Here is a 25,047-nt window from a genome sequence, read left to right on the forward strand (position 1 = left end):
TACCATAAAGGGAGGATTTGCGGTCTTTCCTTGAGCAGCAGTCTTTGTTGGTTCATTTCTACTTTTGAAACTTAACTTAAAAGTAGCAGTATCGCAGACATCTATGGCGAGTAGTGAGCTGCTGTGTGTGTGAGAAAGTGTTGAACTCGTAATGAGCAATAAAGTCTCTGTCTGTCTAGGCTCAAGCTATTATTTAATTTATTAATCTCTGCCGGTAACGTTCATTATACTATAGACCTCCACGAAGCTCAAATTATAACTGTAGTCCAGTCCCCACAGTTGTCAGTTTTTCATAGTAGATTCAGCTGATATGATGATATAATGCTATAGTAGGGAACTTGTGAATGAGAAGTGTGTGTGTGTGTGTGTGTGTGTGTGTGTGTGTGTGTGTGTGTGTGTGTGTGTGTCTTGGACTGGAAGAGAGACTAAGTTACACTCTTAATCAATGATGTTATGTTTTTCTGTGAATGATGTGGCTGGCTGTATGGACGGAGTTAACGTCCTACAGAATAAATCAATAATGCCTGTAAAAAAAAAAAATACTCTTACTAGTTAAGTTATTGAAGCGATATACAGAAGGCTTTGTTGGTACACTGGCACGTTAAGGGCTAAGCAGACAGAATAGGCTCAAATCAATATGTAAGGAATTAGCCTGCTAGTTTTCACTTACAATGTTGACTAAATAATTAAATATAAATCAATGACAAAATCCCTTCCCCGAGAAGTGTCTACATGATGAAATTTTATAAGTTTAGAATGCGTTTTCTGCTTCGGCCTGGTGTTCTGTGTTTAAGTTCAAATCTCTGTTTTTTCCCTGTCTGCGCTTGACTGAATATGACACTGTTGCTTAGATGAAGCCACAGAGAATTATCATAAACTCTTTATAGCCTCTTTTAGCTACTAGTTTTGGTATTGTGGCACATTTACTGTACGGCTTAGTTTCAGTGTTTCCAGCAGCTTTTGTTTCCAGAAGGTCTGATAAACCCACTGTACACACAAATAAAAATCCAGTTTAAGGGTGGGGGATTTCTGGATATTAGATATTGTGCTGTCAGGGCTTGCATGGTCTTCCAAGTCATGTTGCTACTGGGATCAGTGTCTTTATAAAACACAAAAGTCTGACCAGGGATGCCTTTTAGTCATTGAGGAAACACACTACTGTCACGGACCTGGAAAACACTGTGTACTTGTATTTTTGTCTCCATCATGAACCTGGGAACAGATTTTTATCCTTTCTTCCTTCAACTCTTCCTGAGGAGCTGAAAGAAGAAAGTCAATGCAGGAAAATGGGCATTTTGCTGCTCTGCTGTTTACACAATAATGCTGAAAGTGTGGAAAATTAATGGATGGATAAAATACCAACATAATCACACAAGATAAATACTCCACAGCCTCTGTACTTCACCTTTATGTGTGTAGTAGTCCAGTATGTGCTGTGTTTCAGGGCTGCAGCTGGTCTTGTAGATGGCAACTCTGTCCACCCCCAGTAACTGCATCATTTCCAGACTCTGGACCAGCTACAATACAACACAGGTATTTAGTTGACACACTCCATGGACATGCAATCACGACAATGTGAAACAGTCTTAGTTCCTCCATTATTAAAGGCAAGTAGTGTCAGGGGTGGGTGGGCTTGCACAGGCAATGGGAATAGACCAAATGCGGACAGAACAGGCAGATAATGAAAAGTTTAAGGATAAAATTGTAGCCTGTCAGTAATTAAAGCCAATAGTAAAGGAAGAAGCAACATGAGTAAGTTTCTTTTAGTCTTAGTTTAGTTTCTTTTGTTCTTCTGCATTTATTATTTCTGTCTGCTTTGGTCAGGATACTTTTTAAATGTCATGTTTAAGAAAAGAAACCTAATGTGAAATCAGTGCTATGGGACGTTACCTGCAGAACGTTTGTGAAATCAAACATGGTGGAGAGGCAGACGGTGAAGTTGTAAGGAAAGATGACACTGTTCGCCTCCTGGTTCTTCACCTCAAAAAACTCATTGTCAAGTATATCTAAGAAAAGAACCACAGATACATCACCTTTCTTTACTGTACTGTACTCTTATAGTGCAGAACGTTCCTGTAATCATTTCGCAGAGGCCAGTCAAATAGAATAATATGTATCAGGACTAGATATTGATACTTAGATATTGCGCAGCCATTCCAGCACTCCTGGAGCCACTTCACGTTAACTACGACGCCTGTACTTTTAGAAATGATGTCTCAGCTGAGAGTTTCCTTCAGCCCCTTGACATTATTCAAACAAGGTTTTTATTTGAAATCACTTAGTGTATTGGCACACATTTGTTAACAGTTTTAATCATCTCTCTGTCCACTGGCGGTGTCCCAGACTATTTTTAAGCTGCTTATGTTCAACCAGTCCTGTAAAAACCTGGAAGCATCCTTGACAACTGTCTCCCTATTTTAAAAACCACCTTTTATCTGAAAGATCTACTGGTTGCTAAGGACTGGAATAGCATTTATTCATTTTATTTAACTGACACTTTTATCCAAAGAAACTTACAATTGCTATACATGTCAGACGTCACACACCTCTGGAGCAACTAGGGGTTAAGTGTCTTGCTTAGGTACACAATGATGGATGTCTCACAGTGGGAATCAAACCCAGGTCTCCCACACCAAAGGCAAGCATCTTATCTATGCGCCATCACCACCACTAGCACCTTTGAAAAATTCCTGTCTGGTGTCTGCCAACACCATAGTACAGAGACAGCCTTTCTGAAAGTCACCAATGACCTCTTATTAAATGCAGATGCCAGTTTGTGCTCTATTCTGGTACTGCTGGACTTGAGTGCAGTGTTAGATACTACTGACCATGGCATTCTTTTGGACAGACTGAAGCGCTGGGTGGGCATATCGGGAACTGTTCTGAGCTGGTTTACTTCATACTTGTCAAATTGGAAGTGTTTCTATTAACAATTTCAAGTCATCATTCTCTCTTATTAATTACGGTGTGCCTCAAGGGTCAGTTCTTGGTCCAATTTTATTTTCTATATATATGCTGCTATATATAAGTGATTAGCAGATATGATATTTCTTTCCACTGTTGCTACGATGATACGCAATTGTACATTCCTGTGAAGCCCACTGACCTGAATATGCTAGACTCCTTACAGACTGCCTGATAAATATAGAAGACTGGATGTCAAATAACTTTCTTCAACTAAACTCCAACAAAACAGAAATTCTTGTTATCGGTCCCTAACACATCGCTAAACAAATACTGCCATTTATTGCTCATCTGTTGCAACACATCAAGCCTGTTGCTAGAAATCTCTGTGTTTGATAGTAACTTATGTTTTGAGCAACACGTAACTAAGAGATGCGGAAAATGTTGTCCATGCTTTTATTTACTCACATCATTATAAAACGTGTCTAAAATGTCTACAAAAGGTACAAATTGGCTCCCTGTTTGTTTTAGGATTGATTTTAAGATTTATTGATTACTTTTAAGGCTCTCCATGGCTTGGCTCCTGCTTATATATTAGACCTTTTAACTTCTAATGAACTTCTGCGAAATTTGAGATCTTCTGTCTTTTCCTGTGACTAGGCTTAGAACTAAAGGGGACAACGTCTTTTCTGTCAGGGCCCTGAGGCTCTGGAACGATCTGCCTGAGGAAGTATAGCGCTCAGAGTCAGTGTCTTCTATTAAATCTCTTTAAAAAAACACACTTTTATCAGAAGGCATATCCTGATTTTATCTGAGTTGCCTGTTTTATCTTACGGTGTTTATTTTAGTCATATAAAGTTGCTATTTATTTTATTTTAAGTGCAGAACCCTTCAGTACCTTCTGAGTCGTCTGCAGCAGAGGTCACTGTGATATGAGATGGGGTCTCACAGCCTGAAGGCACAGGACACATGATGTCTGCTGCCCCATATTTAAACCAAAAGTGATGGCTGTTGAGGTTGCTGACGCCTTCAGAGAAGTATAGATGCTTCTGACAACAGATATGGCAGAAATAGGTTTCTTCCTTGTCCTTCAGAACCACTGAAATAACACGAACCTGATACCAGAGGACAAGAATAAAGATGTTATTACAACATCAAGGGCAGCACATTAACTTGTAACCTACCTTTTTATCCTTTTTTTTAATTATCCTTTTATTTTACCAGGCAAGTTAATTAAGAACATATTCTTATTTATAACACACATTATCATGGCACTTTCAATTGTGGACAGTGAACAGACTTATATGGAGCATTTATTTGGTCAGAATTAGATCTAAAAGTCTAAAACTGACTACTACTGCTAGAGTAAGGAGCGCTGTCTGTCTGACGAGAAAGCAGGTAAGATATGCTAACATTAGCAAGTTAGCTATATTAGGCTAATTGTTACTGACACGAATGAGTTATGTTATGTTGGTACATGCAGGTTGTATTATAAATTATAGTCCTCCCTCCAGCTCTGCTCACTCAGACTGCTGGGTTTCAGGGCAGTGTGCTGGAACTCAGAGCTCCCCCTGGAGTCCATAAAGTGCCTCCTTTGGGCCGCGCCTCCTCATGTGCATACGCGTCTCAATCCTAAATGGCCAAATGACTAAATGTCCAATCCTAAAGGGGACTGCAGATGCGAATTAGCTTGAAGCTATAATCTGGTACAGTGCATCAAATGGTAACGTTTGTTTTACTGTACGCTCTCTATTTTAAATAAAGAATTTAATAAATACCAAATTCATTTTCGACTTAGACTTTTAGTTTTCGCTCCAGAAGGAGTAAAACTTGGCAGGATTGGTGCCCTGCTCTCTTCACTGACCTCATTGTTTGTTGTGCGGTGCTCCTGATAAGCTGATATCAGCAGTGTCTTCGACTTTTTGACTGCCACAAGAGACCCCTTTTGTCCCTGAGAAACTGCATGAGTGAAAACCATTAAACCAGTTGGTGCAACAGTTGTCTTTCCACAAAGCTAAATAGAAAGCGAAAGGATAGGACTAATAAAAGGAGGACTGTGTATGTTATCACAACATAAGTCTTATTTTCTTGGTTCTGGCCATCAGTCCTATCCAGAATGTTTATTCAGTCCTGTTTGCTAAGAACCAAAAAAACCCAAACAAAAAAAAAACAGAAGCAAATTCCTTGTACGTGTAAACCTACTTGGCAATAAAGCTGATGCTGATTCTGAAGAATAGTAACTTTGAAGTCAGCAAGTTAACTTCTGAGATCTGGCAACACGGTGATAACGCTAAAAAGGAAGACATGAGCAGCAAAATATCAGATGTAAACATCCACTGACTTCCTGACCTGGACCTTTCTGTAGTTAGGTGCACAGTTCCTGTACATAGAGGAATTATTCCCAACATTTCTCAGCAGTTTGTGCAGCACATTAATGCCTCTGAATTATGTTCCCTGGCATCACAGAGACCTTAATTAACGCTTAATTTGACCAAAAGTGTATTAGATTAGAATCGCATACCTCTCCTTTAAGCAAGTGCTTTGAGTGGTGAAACATAGCTATAAAATAGTGTAATCCTTTTTATAAAATAAAAAGCCTAACCCTAACCATTCCGTTCCTGGACCGTGTACTTTAGGACCTGCCATTCACCTTCAGTATTATAAAATGAGCCATGTGTGAAGATTAAGCTAGTGCCATCGTCAGGTACTAACTGGACAACCTAACATGTTCTTTGGGTGAGAGGAACCTGAGCACCTTCCTCCAGGCGACACGTATAGTAGACACAGGGAAAACATACAAACTCCACACAGAACGGCCCAGGACGACCGGGGTTTGAACGCAGGAGCTTCTGGCTGTAAGGCCACAGTGCATTCCACTGGGCCACCCACTAGACCACCACTGACTTACATGCATTTTTCTGATTCATGTAATATACTTCAAAAGTATTGGAACGGTAAGGCAAATTCTTTTGTTTTTGTTGTTCACTGAAGACATTTGGGTTTTAGATCAAAAGATGAGTATGAGACAAGAGTTCAGAATTTCAGCTCTTATTTCCTGGTATTCACATCTAGATGTGTTAAACAACTTAAGACAAACCACCCTTTGTTTGAACCCACCCATTTTTCAAGTGAGCAAAACATGTGACTGACAGATGTTTCTTGTTGCCCAGTTGTTGCCTTTTAGGTTGATTGTCCAAACATTAAATAGCTCTGCATGACTAGTCTAAGTTTTCATCCTCGGTTCAAACCTATAAAGAACGCATTTCCCGTTAAAGAGGATAAACCAACATGAAGACCAGAGAGCTGTCTATGGTCAAGCTCAGAAAAGAAGGAAAATCGAGCAGAGCCATTGGACAAACATTGGCCGTAGCAAGCACAACAATTTGGAATGTCCTGAAAAAGAAAGAAACAACTGGTGTACTGAGCAACAGACGTCCAACAGGTCGGCCAAGGAAAACAACAGTAGCTGATGACAGAAATATGGTGAGAGCTGTGAAGAAAACCCCCCAAATATCAGTAAGTGACATCACCAACGACCTCCACAGTGCAGGGTGAAGGTATCACAATCCATTGTTGGAAGAAGGATCAGCAGGAAAAATCGGACTGCCAGATTATAAATTTGCAAAGAAGTACAGAGATGAGCTGCAAAAGTTCTGGAACACAATCTTATGGACTGATGACACCAAGATTAATCTTTACCAAAGTGATGGAAAGGACAAAGTGTGGAGAAAGAAAGGAACTGCTTATGATCCGAAGCATACAAGCATGGTAGAGGTAAGGTCGCGTCACAAAATCGCGTCAAGCTGGATTCGAACTAACGTGAGCAAAAGGTAACATCTACTTCAAGCTCTTCACGTTACCTGCAAGCTAACCAAGCAATCACAGATAAATGATTTCCAGTCACATATTCATGAAGCATGTCATCATCTAGGTAACACTGTTTGGGCTGATCTAAAACAACTGGTTACCTTGAGCGAAGTAGGTGCTTTTAACGCATTTTACTGTGTTAATTTACTATCCTCCAGGCCCGGCTGGCGTCTTTCTTACTAATTTTACTGACTTTTTATCGTCTATCATCAAACTGGAGGAGGTCCTAATTATTGGGGATTTTAACCTGCATATTGATGATATCACATGCAACACAGCTGCAGATCTCCTATCTGTCACTGACTCTTAATTTTACTCAGCATGTTACTGGACCCACACACATTAAGGGTCACACCCTGGACCTTGTCTTCTCACTTGGTCTTGATATAGTAAAAGCTCGTGTAGAAGATGTTCATGTGAGTGATCATAGCTGTGTGTTCTTTGACATTAACTTTCCTCTGGACCCTCAGCCCCTGAGAATTAGGGCCCAAAGGCGGATTATTAATCATGATGCTGTTGAGAGGTTCTCTGCCTTGTTTGACCCATGTTCACTGATGCAGATGTTTTTATCCAGTCTTTTAATAATCAGTGTTTAGCTATTTTAGATAAAGTGGCAACAGTGAAATCAAGCATTGTCTCCCATAAAAAACCTTGTCCTTGGGTTGATGAAACAATCCAGTTTTAGGAGTAATTGTAGAAAAGTCTATGGAAATCTTCTAAACTCGAGGTTCATAGGCTTCATCTGAGAGAACTAATGGTTACCTTAAACAAGATGCTGAGAAATGCGAGAACTTGCTTCTTTTCTCAGCTTATATCCTCAAATAAGCACAATCCTAAAATACTGTTTGAAACTATATATACACAATAGTTTCTCCTTCTGCTCCGCAAGCAACTGAGTCTTTTAAATCGGACTGTAATGAATTCCTTCACTTCTTTGGAAATAAAATCAGAGACATCTCACCATCACTTTCTCAGAACTCTGCATGTGACCTGTCTCATGCTCATTCTTGGTCCTCTTTTAAACCTGTGGCATTACAGGACATCACCTCTCTGCTACATACATTGAAACCCTCATCTTGTCCTACAGATGTTCTCCCTTCTGTGCTATTTGTATCTATTATTATTATTATTATTATGATTAATACTTCACTTTTAAGTGGTGTTGTTCCAAGTTTTTTTTAAACATGCTGTTGGAGTTTGGATCCATTACGCCCCAGGAGCTACAGGTCAATATCCAAACTTCCATTCATGTCAAAAATTCTAGAAAAAGTTGTAGCAGAGCAACTCACCCTTTTCTTAGAGAATCACAAGCTGTTTGACAAATTCCAGTTGTAACAATTCGCCTTACACTAAGACAGCAAGGGAAGATAAGGTTACAGGTGTTTAGGGGATTACATTCGGCAGCCTGCTTACCTTCGTTGAAGAAGCCCTGCCTAAACCAGATAAGCAACTAACTTGCACCTGTACACACTTACAAAAATTATATATTAACGAAAAAATTCCATAGGATGGGTTTCACAGCGTGTATTTAAAGATATACCAGGTTACACCACGGCGGGATATTAGTCGCTGGAGGCTCAGCCGCACTCCGACGCATCACCCGTTTCGAATGTGGACGCATCAAACCAACATGACAGACATTATCACCGTTTCCGACATACATTCAGTTCACCCTCCAAACCCCCAATGTCCCAGCAGTTCAAATGTTCATTCCAATAACTTAAATCGTCCGGATGGAGCCAGATGTCTTCCGGTGGAAAAAGGAAAAAGGAAAAATACCAAGGTGAAGTGTGGCGAGCCGCCGCAGTCAACAATGTTCCACAGTTAACTTACGCAACCTCGACCCAGTCTGTTTAGCTGATTGGATGATGTAGTAGTCCAGAAAAGTCCAAGCATATGATCCACCAACAAAAGTTCCTTTGTTGCGTCCGTCTGGCAAACCTCACACAGAGCCCACTAAACGCGACTGCTTCCACCTGTTGCGCTCTAGAGTCTCCCCCAACGTCACTTCCGACTCTCCTTTTAAAACCTACCCTGTGGCAAAACAATAATGAGTGGGGAAGAAAAAAAAAATACATAAAAGGTCCTTACAACAATCCGTGATACACCACAGGCTTCTGATATACAGTTGCTTTTTTTTTCCCCACGTGAAGGCACAACCAATACACATAAAGCAGGTTTACCAACACATTAAAAGCTGTACCTGAAGGCAGAATAGGCGACTATTACACAGTCTGGTTTCGGTAAAAAGCATTCCACAGAAACTGTATTACTTAAAGTTTCTAGTGACATTCTGATGTCAGCTGACTAAGGAATACACCGTTTTGATTCTCTTGGATCTGCTTTTGATTCTGTTGATCAAAATATTATGATAAATAGACTGCATGATCTGTTGGGATGTCTGGATCAGTGTTAAAATGGTTCTCATCCTACCTTTCTGGTAGAAGTTTCAGTGTTTATGTAAATCAGATCATGTCTGAAACTGCAGGATTGTCGTGTGGGGTACCTCAGGGTTCTGTCTTGGGACCCATTCTGTTCCTTTTGTATATATTTCCTCTTGGACAGATAATTAGTCAATTCAGTGACATATCTTACCACCTGTATGCGGATGACATTCAAGTGTACTGCTCGTTCAAGGAAAATGAGTTCCACAAATTCTTTAACTAACTGCTTGACCCATATTAAACAGTGGTTATGTGAGAACTTGCTGCTTTTGAACTCAGAGAAAAAAGAAACACAGATTGTTGCCCCTGAAAGTAGAATCCCTCAGATTAAAAAGCATATTGGTGACTTAGGCTTGTCTGTGCAGCCGAGCCTCAGGAGCTTAGGTGTTGTTTTTGATTCTGCAATGTCCTTAGAGTACCACACTAAACAACTGTTTCTTCCACCTAAGGAATGTATCCAAATTAAAAACACTGGTGTCAAAGGGTGAGTTCAAGATGATCATTCATGCTTTTATTTCCTGTCTTTTTACATGTTTGAGGTGCTACGGCTCTACTCAAGCCCCAGAGAATTCTGCAGAATCTCTATTTCCCTGTTCTCAGTTTTGCCTGTGTCTTACCCTGTCTGTCTGCTCTTCCCCAGGTTCACTCACCTCCATCCTCCGTCGCGTCAGCTGGGCTCGCCTACCTGCCCTCTCCTACCTGCCCCCTCCCCTCGGGCGTCCTCCTGTCTCCCCCTCGCTCCTCGCCAGTCTGCCTTCCACCTACTCCCATTTCTCTGGTCAGTTCTCCCGGGCCTCCTCTCCTCCTCAGTCCTCTGTTACCCTCGTCTCAGCCTCCTCTGCCCCACCTGCTCCTTGGTCCTTGGCGTCCACCTCTCCTTCACCTCCTCTCCCTCAGCCCCTTGTCCCTTAATAAAACCTTTTAAATCCTGAGCGTTGCATTTGGGTCCATTCTGTCCTGAGTCACAACAGAAATACAGTTTACCTTTTCCTTTTCTTTTTAAAAAAAACATGCATATGTACACAGTCACATACACACATAACAAGAACCAAGAGAGGGGGGAAAAAACACAACACAAAAACACTCTGATAAGAATGTAGAATTTTTTTTAAAACTAAATTACAGAGTACCATGTAATAAACAATAAACAACCCCCCACCCATACCCAGCTCATCATGCCCAACACATGGTTATTTATGCAGTATAAAAAGGTACAACAATAACAGGCACACATTCAATTGGGTTGTACCTCTAAGTTAGTGAAATAGGAAATAAAGGGCTGCCATTTGTGGAAAAATTTGACCGTATATCCTCTCAACGTGTATCTAATTTTCTAAAGTTTCAGGAAAAGCATGATGTCTTTGAGCCACCGGGAGATAGAGGGATATTTGGCCGACTTCCAATGTAGTAATAAGGAACATCTTGCTAGCAAGAATGTGAAAGCTATAATGTCCGTCTGTATAGGGTTAAGTACAAGTGAGGGGGCAGAAATCCCAAATATGGCAATCAGAGGGCAAGGTTGGAGATTTACCCCAAGAACAGAGGACATAATAGTAAAATAACCTGCCCAGAAACCTTTCAGATCAGTGCAAAGAAAAAACATGTGGCTAAGGTGACAGGGAGAGCCACTGACATTTATCACATTTATCGTCCACTTCCGGATACAATTCTCAAGTCTAGACTTGGAAAAATGCGCCCTGTATAAGACTTTAAATTGAATAAGTCCAGGACGAGCACAAGAGGTGGTAGATCGTATACTCTCTATGGCTTGTTCCCAGGAGTCCTCATGTATTTGTATTCCTAGTTCCGATTCCCATGTACACTTATGTTTAGCATTAGAGCAGTAGCTAAAAGCTAAGATAATGTCATACAGCTTTGAAATGATTCCTCTGTGATGAGGCACAAATGAAAGCATGGTTTCCCACCCCTGTTCTGAAGGTGTAGAGGGGAAATTAGGGAAACATTTAGCCACAAAATTGCGAGTTTGAAAGTGGCAAAACAGATGAGTAACACGGAGGTCATAGCGAGATGACAAATTGGCAAAACTATCAAAGACACAATCTACATATAAATGTCTGCCTTGTGTAAGACCCTTGTCAAACCACAAAGAAAATGTCGAGTCCGAGATTGATGGAGGAAATAAATGGTTGTTATATATGGACCCAAGGAAGATGCCGTAACAAATTTAGAGTGCTGTCTAAATTGATACCAGATTTTGAGTGTTTTAAGAACCAATTGATTATCAGTTTATAGAGAGGGTTTTGCGGGTAAAGAGGAATAAAGTAGAGCAGGTATTGAAGATCCCTTACAGGATGATAGTTCTAATTTACACCAAGAGTATCCAGGAGATTTTAACCAGTAGCAAAGTTTGTGGATGTGAGCAGCCCAATAGCAAGTTAGAAAGTTAGGTAATGCAAGTCCTCCACTAAGTTAGCATCTCTGCAGTAAGATTTTATGAACCCTAGGTGATTTCCCATTCCAAATAAACGAACAAATTATCTTATCCAGGGAGCTGAAAAAATGTTCTGGTAGAAAAAGAGGAATTGACTGGAATAAAAATAAAAATTTGGCTAAAATATGTTACACTCACTTTTCCCCAAATTTAATTTTAACCTGAAAAGGTGCTGAAATTCTCAAGAATACTTAGGATCAGTTATATACAATAACAAATCATCCGCATACAGCGATACACTATCGGATGCCTATCGGAAGTTCAGCCGAATGTTTTGAGTAAATTATATTGAAAAGTGAAAAGTGTACGGGTAATGAACAATTGACATCCCTTTTTATAAAACCGTTTTGCTCTTCGGATATAATATGAGGAACCACATTCTCTAGGCGGGATGCAATTACTTTAGCTAACACCTTTACATCAGCAATAAGCAGAGATAATGGTCTGTAGTGTCACGCCCAGCTCCTGCAGTTAGGTTATGTGTTCAGTTTTGTCTGCTACCACTTCCTGTTGTACTTCAGTGGCACATCTTGTGTCTCGTTTCAGGTCTTCGTCTGCCTTCCCTCCTGTGTGATTACCAGTCGCCGCCCTAATGTGCTCCACCTGTGTCGTTGTCTCCCCTGCCCCAATGTATAAACCCTTGTTTCCTTTGTGCCTGTGCCAGTTTGTCTTCAATTTCCTCGTGTATGCCTTAATGTGTTTTGACCTCAGCATCAGTTTTTTAACTACAATTTCTGCCCTGCGATTTTGTACCTCTGCCTGCAAGTTTTTTGAACCTTGTTCAATAAACTGCCTTTCGTGAACCACCTTAAGTCGTGCCCTGTGAGTCCATTACCCCAGTGTGAGCCTTGATATGTAGGAACCACAGGAGGTTGGATCTTTGTCCCTTTTTGAGAAGGAGAACAATAGTGGCTTATGTCAAGGTTGGTGGTAATGAACCACTTTCCACGGATTCATTGAACATGGATAAAATTAGTAGTGCCAATTTACCAATAAATGTTTTGAAAAATTCTATCAGCTTTGTTAGATTGCATAGCTTTAATTGCATTTAATACTACAAGGGAGAGTGAGGAGTCCAGTTGTCTGGCAGTATTAGTATCAATAACAGGATTCGAAAGTGTGTGTGGAGAAATTTGTTCATTTCAGTCTTATCTGTAGGAAAGTCTTTATATAATGAAAAGTAAAAAGATTTAAAAGCAGCATTAATTTCCAAGGGATCTGTAGTAATAGTATCATAAGTAATACTGGGTATCAAATGGGAAGTGGCCTGTCGACGTAGCTGCCATTTCTATCAGCAATAACATCAGTGGATGAGAATTTCCCTTTTTTGTTAATTAAAATTGCAATTCCTCTAGCTTTTTGAATTAAAATTTGAGTGGAAGACTTCACTTACCCAAGGGCAATGTAACCTATGGTGATCTTTAATATGAAGGTTCATCTCCTGTAAAAATACTAAATCAGAGTTTAAAAATTTCAAGTGTGCAAACTATAGATCTCTTAACAGGATTACCCATACCTCTGATATTCCAACTGATAAATCTGAGAGGTGTGCCTGAACCAGCAATGCTGGGATCTATATTGCCATTAACCATTAAAAAAAAAAACTACGAAAATGGTCATTGAGAGCCGAGGTGAGACACCCTCCCCCCAACATACAAATAGTAAGTAGTAGGTAAGTAAGTAAAGTTTATTTGTATTGCACCTTTCACAGATAAAAATCACAAAGTGCTTCACAATAAAATGCAATGTCAATACAACAAAGTAAAATACATTGCATAAGAAAATTTTATGAAAATGGAAAACAGAACAAAACCATAAAAACCCCACATCTAACTAAAAGCCTGCTTGAATAACAGCGTCTTCAGTTGCTTTTTAAAAGAATCAACAGAATTCACACAGCGTAGAAAGTAAGGCAAAGCATTCCACAGCCAAGGTGCCACTGCTTGGAATGAACGATCCCCTCTGGTTTTAAAATGAGTGTGGGGAACCACTAACAACCTCTGACCCGATGACCTCAAACTACAGGTGGGAGTATGAAATTGTATCAACTCAGAGATATAGGGAGGAACTTGACCATGCAGGGCTCTAAAAGTAAGGACCAGGATTTTAAACTGAATTCTATACTGGACTTCTATACTGAAGTGCTGCTAAAACAGGTGTGATGTGTGCTCTTTTGTTAATGGGAGTTAAAAGCCTTGCAGCAGAGTTATGAAAAGCCTGGAGACGGTAAAGCTCCTTCTTGCTCAAACAAGTAAAAATACTGTTACAATAATCTAAACGAGAGGAAATAAAAGCATGAATGATCATCTCTAACTCACCCTTTGACACCAGTGTTCTTAATTTGGATATATTCCTTAGTTGGAAGAAACAGTTTCTGACTAGTTGTTTAGAGTGGTACTCTAAGGACATCGCAGAATCAAAAACAACACCTAAGCTCCTGAGGCTCAGCTAGACAGACAAGCCTAAGTCACCAATATGCTGTTTAATCAGAGGGATTCTACTTTCAGGGGCAATAATCAGTGTTTCTGTTTTATCTGAGTTCAGAAGCAGGAAGTTCAGATTCCTTGAACGAGCAGTACAGTTGAATATCATCCGCATACAGCTACTGGTCATAAACAGGAGCTGGTACACAGGTGAGGAGGGAGGACACACGAGCGGGGGCGGAAATGTTTGTCTGTAACTTTCCCAGTCCAACAACCAGCGTCGATCATACGTCCGAGCAGCAGAGACACAATCGTTAGACGTTAGGGCTGATATAACAAAACATACCAGTACAAACACTGAAAGTTGACATGCGTCCAAACCAAACACAAGCGTCATCTTGCTGATGACGAGGGCAATACACCCAAAGTCCCCATATAACCACAGAACAAAGGAGACAGCAGTGTTTCCCACAATAACCAAAAGTTCTCCACTATAGCGTTGAACAACCCGGAGACTACGAAGAACAGAAGAGAGAGAGAGAAAAAAACCTCCAGCCGATTTTGATATTAGTTAACAGTGAGGGCACAATGGTAACCACGTTATATTGAAAAAGCTCACATTATAACATTGTTTCATCAAAGTGTGAACTTTCCAACAAAACCACAAAGATGACCGTCTTAATAACACAAATCAAATTTGCACATATAGATCAAATGAATACAGAAAGGCACGTGAAAATACAAATGAACAAATAACAGTAGACGCTGCTATTCAAGCAGGCTTTCAGTTAGACGAGGGGTTTTTATGGTTTTGTTCTATGCTTTCCATATGTATTTACATTTTCTTGTGAAGCACTTTGTGATTTTTATCTGTGAAAGGCGCTATACAAATAAACTCTAATTACTTACTATTGACTTGGGAGTGCATGGCTGCTTCTGGAACAGGCTCATTAATATTTATTGATGATGTAACTGATAGCTGGTAGCAGCAGAATGAAGTCAGAAGTGGACAGAAACATTTTGTCTGCCAATTTACGGAGAAATGCATTGAAACTAGTGGGGAGGAAGTTTATCATGCAGCAGGACAGTGACCCAAAGCACACTGCCAACAAAACAAAGGACTTCATCAGGGGAAAAAAGTGGAAGGTCTTAGACCGGCCAAGTCAGTCACCTGACCTTAACCCAATAGAGCTGCATTTCACCTTCTTAAGGGGAGACTGAAGGGAGAAACACCCCGAAACAAACAAGAACTGAAAGAAGCTGCGGTAAAAGCCTGGAATAGCATCACAAATGAAGAATGCAACAGTTTGGTGATGTCGATGGGTTGCAGCCTTGAGGCAGTTATTACAAGCAAGGGTTATGCCACCAAATATTAAACGTTATTTACTGTAAGATTATTTGTTCCATTACTTCTTCTCACCTAAGAATGCTGTGGTCTAATACAAATGGTGGTATGTCCTGAGTTGTTTAACACATCTAGATGTGAATGCCAGGAAATAAAAGCTGAAATTCTGAACTCTTGTCTCATACTCATCTTTTGATCTTAAACCCAAATGTCTTCAGTGAACAACAAAAACAAAGGAATTTGCCTTCCCGTTCCAATACTTTTGGAGGGGACTGTATATCGTTACTACACTGTACATCTTGAATTCAGAAAAGTTATTTCCCACATCAAAAAAAAGGAAACAGGGAAAGAAGTGACTATAACGATGGTGACTCGAGAGTGATTATGAGTGAGAAGTTCAGGAACAGGAAATAGAAAATTAGATCATAAAAAGTAGCTGAAGAGGACAGTTTTCTTTAGGACAGATGTCAGACAAAGACATTTTTTCAGTGAGCAGCATTTATTAATGGTTAGTTCACCTATTTGCCCTGTACCACATTGTGGAGGCAATTTTGGTTGCGCTGTCATCTGAGGCTTAGTTGTTGCTTTGTAGTACTGGGTCCAGGACTGGAAGCTCTCATTAGACCTGTGGATCCACAGCAAATGATTTTGTTGAAGTCATATAACCGGATTGTAATTTCTTAACAACATTTTTTAATTGAAGTTCAATGAACAATTCAACAGGTAAGAGAGGAGGAGACTGATTATGAAGCGTGCATTTTGTTTTAATCAATACGTCAACTTTTCCATCTTAGCCAAGTGTAAAACTTGGAGCCTCGCAGCCTCCATCTCCCACTCACTTCGCCTCAGCGGTAGCTTCCGCTCTACCTCCTCTCAACACCTTTTCCTCATTCGAGGTCAGTAATGCTACACAATCTCTGTGCTCTACACTGAGCTCATGCCTGGATGTCTGTGTGACCCTGTGTCCTCTATCCACCGAACCTGCTCGCCTCAGCCAGTCCCACCCATCGCTGCCTGATACCATCCGTCTGCCGCACACCGATCTCAGAGCAGACAAAGACCCTGCCGACCTCAAGGGCTTCTCAACCAGCACCAGTGCTGCCAAAACTGCATTTTATAATGACTGAATTAGCAGTGCCACTGACGTAAGGAAATTTCTTTCCACTTTTGAATCTCTATTCTGCCTTCACCACCCACAAACCTATCTGCCGATTCCTTTGCCTCCTTCTTCACAGGCAAAGTGCAGGCTGTAACTATACATTATACATGTCTTTCTCCATGCCCTCGGGCAATGGCTAAAAAGGTTCGACACCAAGTATAACATGTAGCTGTACTGTTACATCTTTTCCTGTCTTCCCAGGTCAATGGCACTTCACTTTCCTTGTTTACTCCTCTCACAAAGAGCGAGGTATCAGAACTCCTGACCTGTAGCCGTCCCACTGCATGCCCACTGGACTGGATTCCTACCAAGCCACATCTCCTACCGAGAGGCTGAATTGATCTCTTGTATTGAAAACACTATTCATTAACTCACTTCTTTAGGTACTTACCCCATTAATGCCATATGCACTATTAGCTCTTACTAATATTGCTGCTTTAACTAGTATCTATTGTCACTTGTATTTCTCTTACTTTATTTGCTTTATTTATGCTTGTATGTTGTTCCTAAAATGTAAGTCATTTTGGATAAAAGTGTCTGTAAAATGAGTAAATGTAATGTAAAAACCCAATCCTACTGACAATCAATGTTGGCATCTTCTAACCATGACAATGATTGTTCCCCAGACCAAACAAAGTACAGATTTTAACGCAAACCACGCTGGCAGATCAAAAAAAGTTTCACTTTTGCTACAGTGATTAGTAACAATTTTGAAAGGCACTGACGTCAGATCGAAAAACTCTTATATGCTTCATTATGGAGGGAAATCACAATATATTTTGTTAGTTGATTTGGAGGACTTTATGAAACAAAACATCCAATTTAGAAAATAGGTGGCAAAAACACCAGAACTGTTTCACTTTGTAAAAGAGCAACTGCATGCTTAAAATGTGTTTTTATACAATCACATACTGGTGGCCATAAAGAAAATACTGTAGCAAACACCTCTTGAGTCAGGACAGCAAAAAGGCAAACAACCTTTAAAATATACATCACACCTACTTTAACATTCTCCTAAGTAAGACACTTTAAATGAAATTTATTGTGTGACTAGATTTTCCCACCTTACATTGACCACTCCTACAGAGTCAGCTGACATCAAACTGTCTGATTACATTTTTTGGCAAACACAAGCCACCTAACTACAAGGTCCAACATATTTTATTTGTCATTACAACAGGATTGTAAAAGGGATACAGTTTGTAGTTCCCTTTATGCTACAAAGCTATGGCACTGCTGGTGAAATCCAGCTACTACTTAAACAGTGTACTGACAGGATTATTGAATGGGCAGTAAACAGCAAAGGTGGCACAGGCCCAGTCTCTGTTTGAAGACATATCTTGTTGGGAATCAAGACAAATTTGGATTCCCAGTATTTGCCTACTCCCTTTCCCAGGAAAAATCCCAGTGGTGAAACAAACACCAAGTAGTCACACAAAAACACCTGATAGGCATCAACCTTTCAGATTTCTCCCATTTCCTTATAATGATAAAGTGGCACACTTTTCAGAATGAGTGAGAACGAGTGTGTTGAAACTTATCATAAGATCAATTGATCAAAAAGATGATTGGGTTTTTTGCACCTCAAATTTTGTGTAGCTTTTAGATTCATTTTGGTTGCACTAAAGACCACTACCACATAGTCTAATGAATATGAATCAGAAAATCTGAATAAACACCACTTTATTAGAAGTATCAAATCCAGATTTTCCTGTCAAAAAAAGGTCAAAAGAAACATTCAGCTATAACACACATACAAATAAGTACAACACGAGAAGCTTGATAAAGTGACACACTTTCTTGAATGTGAGATGCTGCACATATAAGTCACAAAGAATTTTCCTTCGCCACCTATGCTGTCAGTTGTTAATAGGGACAAAAGATAGTTCCAATATGGACTCTACCCCCTGAGCTATTTGAATTCTTGCCATATTGAAGCAGATCATAGTGATTTCACCCACCTGTAGATCCACAGCAGCAGGGTGAGAAAGAGGATGGTGTCGACCGCAATGATGCACATTAACAATCTGAACTTCTTTAGTGGAGACGGCTGATGATGATCGTTGACAGACATTTTGCCTCAGTTTTGCTGCTTTTGAAATTGTGTAGAAACCTACACAAACAGAAATAAGTGAATGATTCTTACCTTTTCCTCAGATGCTTCAGCACCAGCAGCTCAGACATCCTCAGTGGAGAAACGGTAACAAAAAGTGCAAAACATGCTGAATTGAGGAAGATTTAAGCATTACAAATATGAATCCTTTATTGAAAGAACCATGGCCTGCAGACTGCAGTGTTCATTGCACAAACCAACAACCCCTCATAATGCCCGACATAATGTTCAGTTCTGAATTTCAGTTCAGTTGTATATTCAGGTGCAAATTCCCAAAAGGATTGTATGGCTATTGTGTCCACTAAACCTCCACAAATAAGACAGTGTAATTCAAAGCACAAACAAAAGGTGAAATGTACCTCTATCTGTGCTGACAAGCCAATAGCTAACAGTTAGAGCATCCCAAATAACAACTGTAAATGACCGCTTAGGTAATTGGAACTGTATTGATTTTGTATTTGTAAAAGCTGGTTTTATTGGATTATAGTGTAAGCATGAGCAGATAACGCTACGCAGTCAGCAGTAGTGTCCACCAGTGGGCAGCATACTTTCTGCTGCTCGGTCAAAGTATCCCCTGTGTATCCCCTCTCTTTCACGTCAACATTCTGGGTTATTTTTGTAGAATTGAGGAAAATAATGAATCATCCATTTTGGAAAAAGCAGTCCATAATAAAATGTGGAAAAAGTGAAGTACTGTGAATACTTTCCGGATGCACTGTACCCCATTTGGCCCCTCCTATCAAATCAAACAGCCCTCCTTCTCTTTAAGTACTGTTTTTTTAATACCATATTTGGATATGTTTCGTGTTGATAACCTATTTCAATAGGAGTAAGTAGAGAATGGGCCTATTATGCACTCTGCGCATGCGTTGGTGTCTGAAGCTACCTGTCAGAAGCTCCTGACTCTTATCCAGTTTTAATCCACACTTTTACGTTACATTTTTTATATCCTTTTTATTTAACTTAAGTTTTTAACTTAAGTTTTATGTGGGTTAAGGATTTTAGTCATCCGACATAGATTTTAAGATAGATTACCCTAAAAACGCTATCAACGCTACGGATTACAACAAAGCTCCGGCGACTGAAGTTATGCTAGCTGAGATAACTCTGCCCCATGAGGACTGCACACTCCTTAAGAAAGCGAACAAGAAGATTGCTGACCTTATAGAAGACATCCGAAGACTTTCAGAGGAACTTAAAGAGAAAGATTCCCTGCTGACTGGCTTTATGGATGTGGCTTCAGTACAAGCAAAACAGATTGTTTCTCTAAGTGCAACCGCTAACATCCAGGACACCGTGCTATGGGACCCCTCTAGCCTTCCAAGGCTTTCCTCTTGCTCGACTCTGAAGCATCAGTCAACCTGGGCTGAAGTGGTGGTCCGTGGCTGCAAGAGAGGCAGCTCACACACTCCATCCTCAGTCCGCATGCAGTGTTGAAACAGATTCTGTTCAGTCCTGCTCTGGAACCCCACAACCGGCATCTCCTCATCCCCTTTTCTCCCCAACCACACTAATAATTGGTGACTCCATAACCAGAAACATCCGTTTCTTTAACGCTACCACTCACTGCTTCCCTGGTGCCACCACAGCTGACAATTTAAAAAAACTCCAGGGCCTAATGCCATCGCTCCCGTCCTCCATCACAAGAGTGATAGTCCATGTGGGAACAAATGACACAGCTCTTCAGCAGTCTGAGCTGACAAAATCAGATTTTAACTGTCTTTTTTAACTTTTTAAAGCAGTGTGGAAAGTCCATTTTTATCTCTGGTCCCATTCCCACAGTTGGTCGTGGTGCTGGCCGCTTCAGTAGACTCCTTGGCCTCCACGACTGGCTTCAGTCCGCATTCAGGGCTCATCGTGTGGTTTTGTCGATAACTTTAATATTTTGTGGCAAAGAATATCTCTTTTTAAGACGGACTTCACCCAAACAAACGGGGCTCATAAATATTAGCTGCTCACATACAGCATGTGGTGCGGTCCACACATGACTTACGTGAATGACTAATCATTCATGCAGCACACCTGGACACACCACCGCTCACTGAACAGAACTCTGCCTCACTGCCACAAACAACTGTCTCCACCTGCTGGCATGTAAAGCCATCTGCTCCCAGCGCTGTTCCAAAGACTTCTATTCCTGTCATCATCACGCATAGACCAGTAAACCGAAATGTGCACATCCCACACAGAAATAATAGAAATCTTATAAGGATTAGGACAACTGCACCAACTCCAGCACCCAGAACAAACTCATTTAAAATGGCTCTCTTCAATGTGAGATCACAGACTTTTATCTTAAATGATTTTATCTTGTCTGCAAATCTGGATTTTATGTTTTTAATTAAATCCTGGTTGCAAATGAATGACTATAGCCAGCTAGCTGAACTGTGTCCGCCTCAATATGATTGTTTTAGTCAACCGAGGGTCAGTGGTCGTGGTGGTGGGCTAGTGAGCGTGTATAGGAAAAATGTTAAATGTCATCAAGTACGCTGTGATGAATATAACTTCTTTGAAGTTCTCACTCTTAAAGTTGGAGGGCTGCAACAATCATATTTGTTATAATTTATCGCCCCCCAAAACCGCCTGGAGGATTTTTAGCAGAACTTCCTGAATTTTTATCTACTCTGGATTTAAATTATGACAGAATTGTTCTTTGTGGCGATTTTAATATTCATGTTGATGACCCCACCAATGTTAATGCAACTGACTTTTTAAATATGGCCACTTCTTTTAACTTCAAACAACATGTCAAAGGGCAAACACATAACCGTGGTCATACACTGGACTTGGTTTTTACCCTGGGTGTCAGCATTTCCTCTGTGGAATTAGTGGACATGACCATATCTGACCACAGATGTATTGTGTGTAGCTGCGATTCTCCTGTTATTCATGCCGCCTCACCAAGCTCCGTGTGTTCTCGCTTCTTTAATGAACAAAGTGTTTCAAAGTTTTGCACATTCTTTCAGAGCCAAAGCCAAAACCTGTCTGATTCCAACACCAACAATCTGGTCGATCATTTCAATCATATCTGCTTGTCGTCATTAAATATTACTGCTCCTCTAAAGGTTAGGCCTACGTCTAAAGCTAGTAAGCAACCCTGGATAAATGACAGCATTTGCAGCCTAAAAAGGGAATGCAGGAAATCAGAGCGCAGATGGAAAAAATCCAGTCTCCAAGTCCATTACCTCAGTCTGAAGGATTTATTAATTAACTACAATAACATGGTTAAGGATGCGAGAGAACACACACACTATTTTTCTGAACTTTACATCTCCGTAACCGCAAGTCCCTTTCATTTCAAACTCTACTCGTTTCTTCACCACGGGCCCCCCAAGCCGCGGCGGAGTTCAGTTCGTGTGGCCTCCGCGGGGCGAGGCGGGGAGGCTTGGACCCCGCTTACAACTGCTTGCGGTTCTAGTTTTTTGTTTTGTTTTGTTTTTTTAGGGCCCAACACAAACCGTGCGAGAGAACACACTATTTTTCTGAACTCATTACTACACATAAACACAATCACAGGTTTCTGGTAAACCCAACCCCTCCATGTGCCTCAGCTGGAAGTAATGATGACTGAATTGTTTTTATCTTATTTTACCAATAAGGTGGTGTCAATCGGAGCCTCTGTTACCCCCACGGCCTCTTACTCAGAGATCCCTCACCAGCAACGAGAGAGTTTTAACCAGTTTTGTCCCATCGCCTTGTCTGAGCTTTTAAAAACAGTATCACAAATGAGAGTGTCCTCCAGCCCACTTGATGTAATACCTACAAAGTTTTTTACTGAAAGTAATGGATTCTGGCCCCATTTGATCTCTGTTTTTAACAGCTCCCTATCTACTGGTTGTGTCCCTGATTATTTTAAAACGGCTTGCGTGAAACCACTTTTAAAGAAACCTGGTTTAGATCCCTCCCTCCCACAAAATTTTAGACCAATTTCAAAACTTTTATTGCAAAGATTCTAGAAAGAATTGTGTCCAAACAGCTGCTCACTGTGCTGGAAAATAACAAATTATTTGAAAAGTTTCAGTCTGGTTTCAGGAAGTACCACAGCACTGAGACTGCCCTGCTTAAAGTCACCAATGACCTTTTAATGTCTGCTGATGAAGGTATGTGCTCAGTCCTGGTACTCCTGGACCTTAGCGCTGCTTTTGAAAACATTGATAACAACATCATGTTAGACTGAGGCACTGGGTGGGGATCTCTGGTACTGCCGTAGAATGGTTTTCATCCTACCTGTCAAATAGGAAGTTTTGCGTGTCTGTAAACAACTATGTCTCTTTGTTCTGTCCAGTTAAATATGGTGTGCCTCAGGGGTCGGTCTTAGGACTCATTTTGTTTTCTTTGTATCTGCTTCCCCTTGGACATATTATCCATAAACATGGTATTTCTTTTTATATTTATGCTGATGACACACAAATGTACTTGCCCGTCAGATCCACAGACACTGGAATGCTGAGTTCACTTAACAACTGCCTTTGTGAAGTTAAAAAATAATCAAATAATTTCCCCCAGCTGAACTCAGACAAAACAGAAATCCTGGTCATTGGGTACCAGCAGATGGCAAAACAAATACTGCCATCTGCTGGTTCCCTAGTAAATCACATTAAGCCTGTTGCAAAGAATTTTGGTGTCTGGTTTGATAGTAATTTAAATTTCGAGCAGCACACGACAAAGCTTGTTCAATCATGTTTTTATCAACTTAGAAATATAGCAAAAATTCGATCTATGTTAACTTTTAAGGACACTCAGACCATTCATCTCATCACGCCTGGATTACTGCAACAGCCTTTTCACCTGTTTAACCCAAAAATCTACTGATCGACTCCAGACTGTCCAGAACTCAGCTGCCAGGCTTTTAACCAGAACAAAGAAATATGATCACATCACCCCTATTTTAGCTTCATTACACTGGCTCCCAGTGTGTTTTAGAATTGACTTTAAAATTTTATTGATCACTTTTAAAGCTCTTCATGGCCTCTCGCCTTGTTATATTTCTGACCTTTTAGTCCCATATGCACCAGCACGTACCTTGAGATCCTCGGGCAGAGGTCTGTTGTCTGTTCCAGAGTCTCGACTGAAAACTAAAAGGGGACAGAGTGTTTGCTGTCAGGGCCCCGAGGCTCTGGAACAGCCTGCCCGAGGAAATCAGGTCGGCTGAGTCAGTGATCTCTTTTAAGTCCCTTCTTAAAACATACTTTTATAGGAGAGCCTTTCCCGATCTTATTTGATTTTATTTTATCCCTTTTATTTTATTCTATTTTACTTATTTTATATTTATCATAAACGTGTATTTTAGTCTTTTCAATGTTTTCTTGCTTGTATTGTTGTCTTTGCACTTGTTGAAGCACTTTGTAACTTGTTTTTGAAAAGTGCTCTACAAATAAATATTATTATTATTATTATTAATTCGGGTTGTGACAGTCAAATATATATCGATCCACCATGTTACAGCTGCCGTTTTTGCCACTAGTAAAGTTGATTCAAAACACGGCACTTCCTGTCGGCTCGGAGTAATTGCGAGGCTACCCAGCCGACCAATCACCGTGCTTACAGTCCGCATCGCCTTGATGTGTAGTTACAATTTTTGAGGAGGTACATGTCAGGCTACGGCATAGGTGAAGGCGTAGGGTATGGGGCTACGTAGAGGCTACGCCGTCGATTTGACACAGAAGTATAAATTGCACTTTAGTTAGGCAGTACCCTTTTTGTTAATGTATGGTAAAAGGACATTACAAAAGCCATGGCGCCATCTAGTGGATAAAAACCGACATAGAAGCTCTGCCAGAAATATTGTAATTTTATGTCCTGTTCTTTTTTTTCGGTTTTTTATTTCTCTGCAGAAACACAATCAACAGTGGGCTATAACTTCAAAAATATACCTGCTTATTTTTGGAATATAATTGACTAGCCTATAGACCATGACATTATGTTATATTATTGTATAATAGCCTTCCATCTTTATTTATTTTGATTCAGTTTGTTGTTTGTCCCCTTGTTGTAGCAGACCTCAATTACATTCAACGGAAGATGTGCTTTCACTTCCCCACAACCATAAAAAATAGCCTATTAAGCCTATACATATCAAATTAATCAATAAAGCTACAGAGTTTTGATTGTGCTGAGATAATAATGAACGTAATGCTAATGGTGTTATAACGTGCTATTTTGCTATTTGTTCAGCAAGGAAAAACAATCTTCAGACTCGTATAGTTATAACACAGACTCAATGTAGTTATAACATGATACAAATGTGACTTGTCACTCTACATAGCCATTTGGTATTATTCAGAATATTAAGCTTTAAGCTTGATCTATTTTTGATATTGAAAAAAAGACTGCGCTGGCT

At 40.3% G+C, this 25,047-nt stretch overlaps 1 protein-coding gene across 1 annotated transcript in view; it reads right to left on the reverse strand.

Moving 5' to 3' along the window:
* LOC119882487 overlaps positions 1–18,687 on the reverse strand; it is a 37,718-nt gene extending 19,031 nt beyond the window's left edge. Inside the window, exons 1-6 of the mRNA XM_038692528.1 lie at positions 18,556–18,687; positions 15,954–16,060; positions 4,705–4,863; positions 3,803–3,856; positions 1,891–2,006; positions 1,406–1,517 (exon numbers count right to left, since the gene is read on the reverse strand). Coding sequence (XP_038548456.1) covers positions 1,406–1,517; positions 1,891–2,006; positions 3,803–3,856; positions 4,705–4,863; positions 15,954–16,060; positions 18,556–18,668 — 661 coding nt within the window. The 5' untranslated portion in view covers positions 18,669–18,687. The remainder of the gene's footprint in view (positions 1–1,405; positions 1,518–1,890; positions 2,007–3,802; positions 3,857–4,704; positions 4,864–15,953; positions 16,061–18,555) is intronic.
* Positions 18,688–25,047: the final 6,360 nt, after the last annotated feature.

The sequence above is a fragment of the Micropterus salmoides genome, unplaced genomic scaffold (assembly GCF_014851395.1).
Source record: "Micropterus salmoides isolate LMB-PRFRI ecotype aquatic unplaced genomic scaffold, ASM1485139v1 Ms_hic_scaffold_3, whole genome shotgun sequence".
Lineage (NCBI taxonomy): Eukaryota > Metazoa > Chordata > Actinopteri > Centrarchiformes > Centrarchidae > Micropterus > Micropterus salmoides.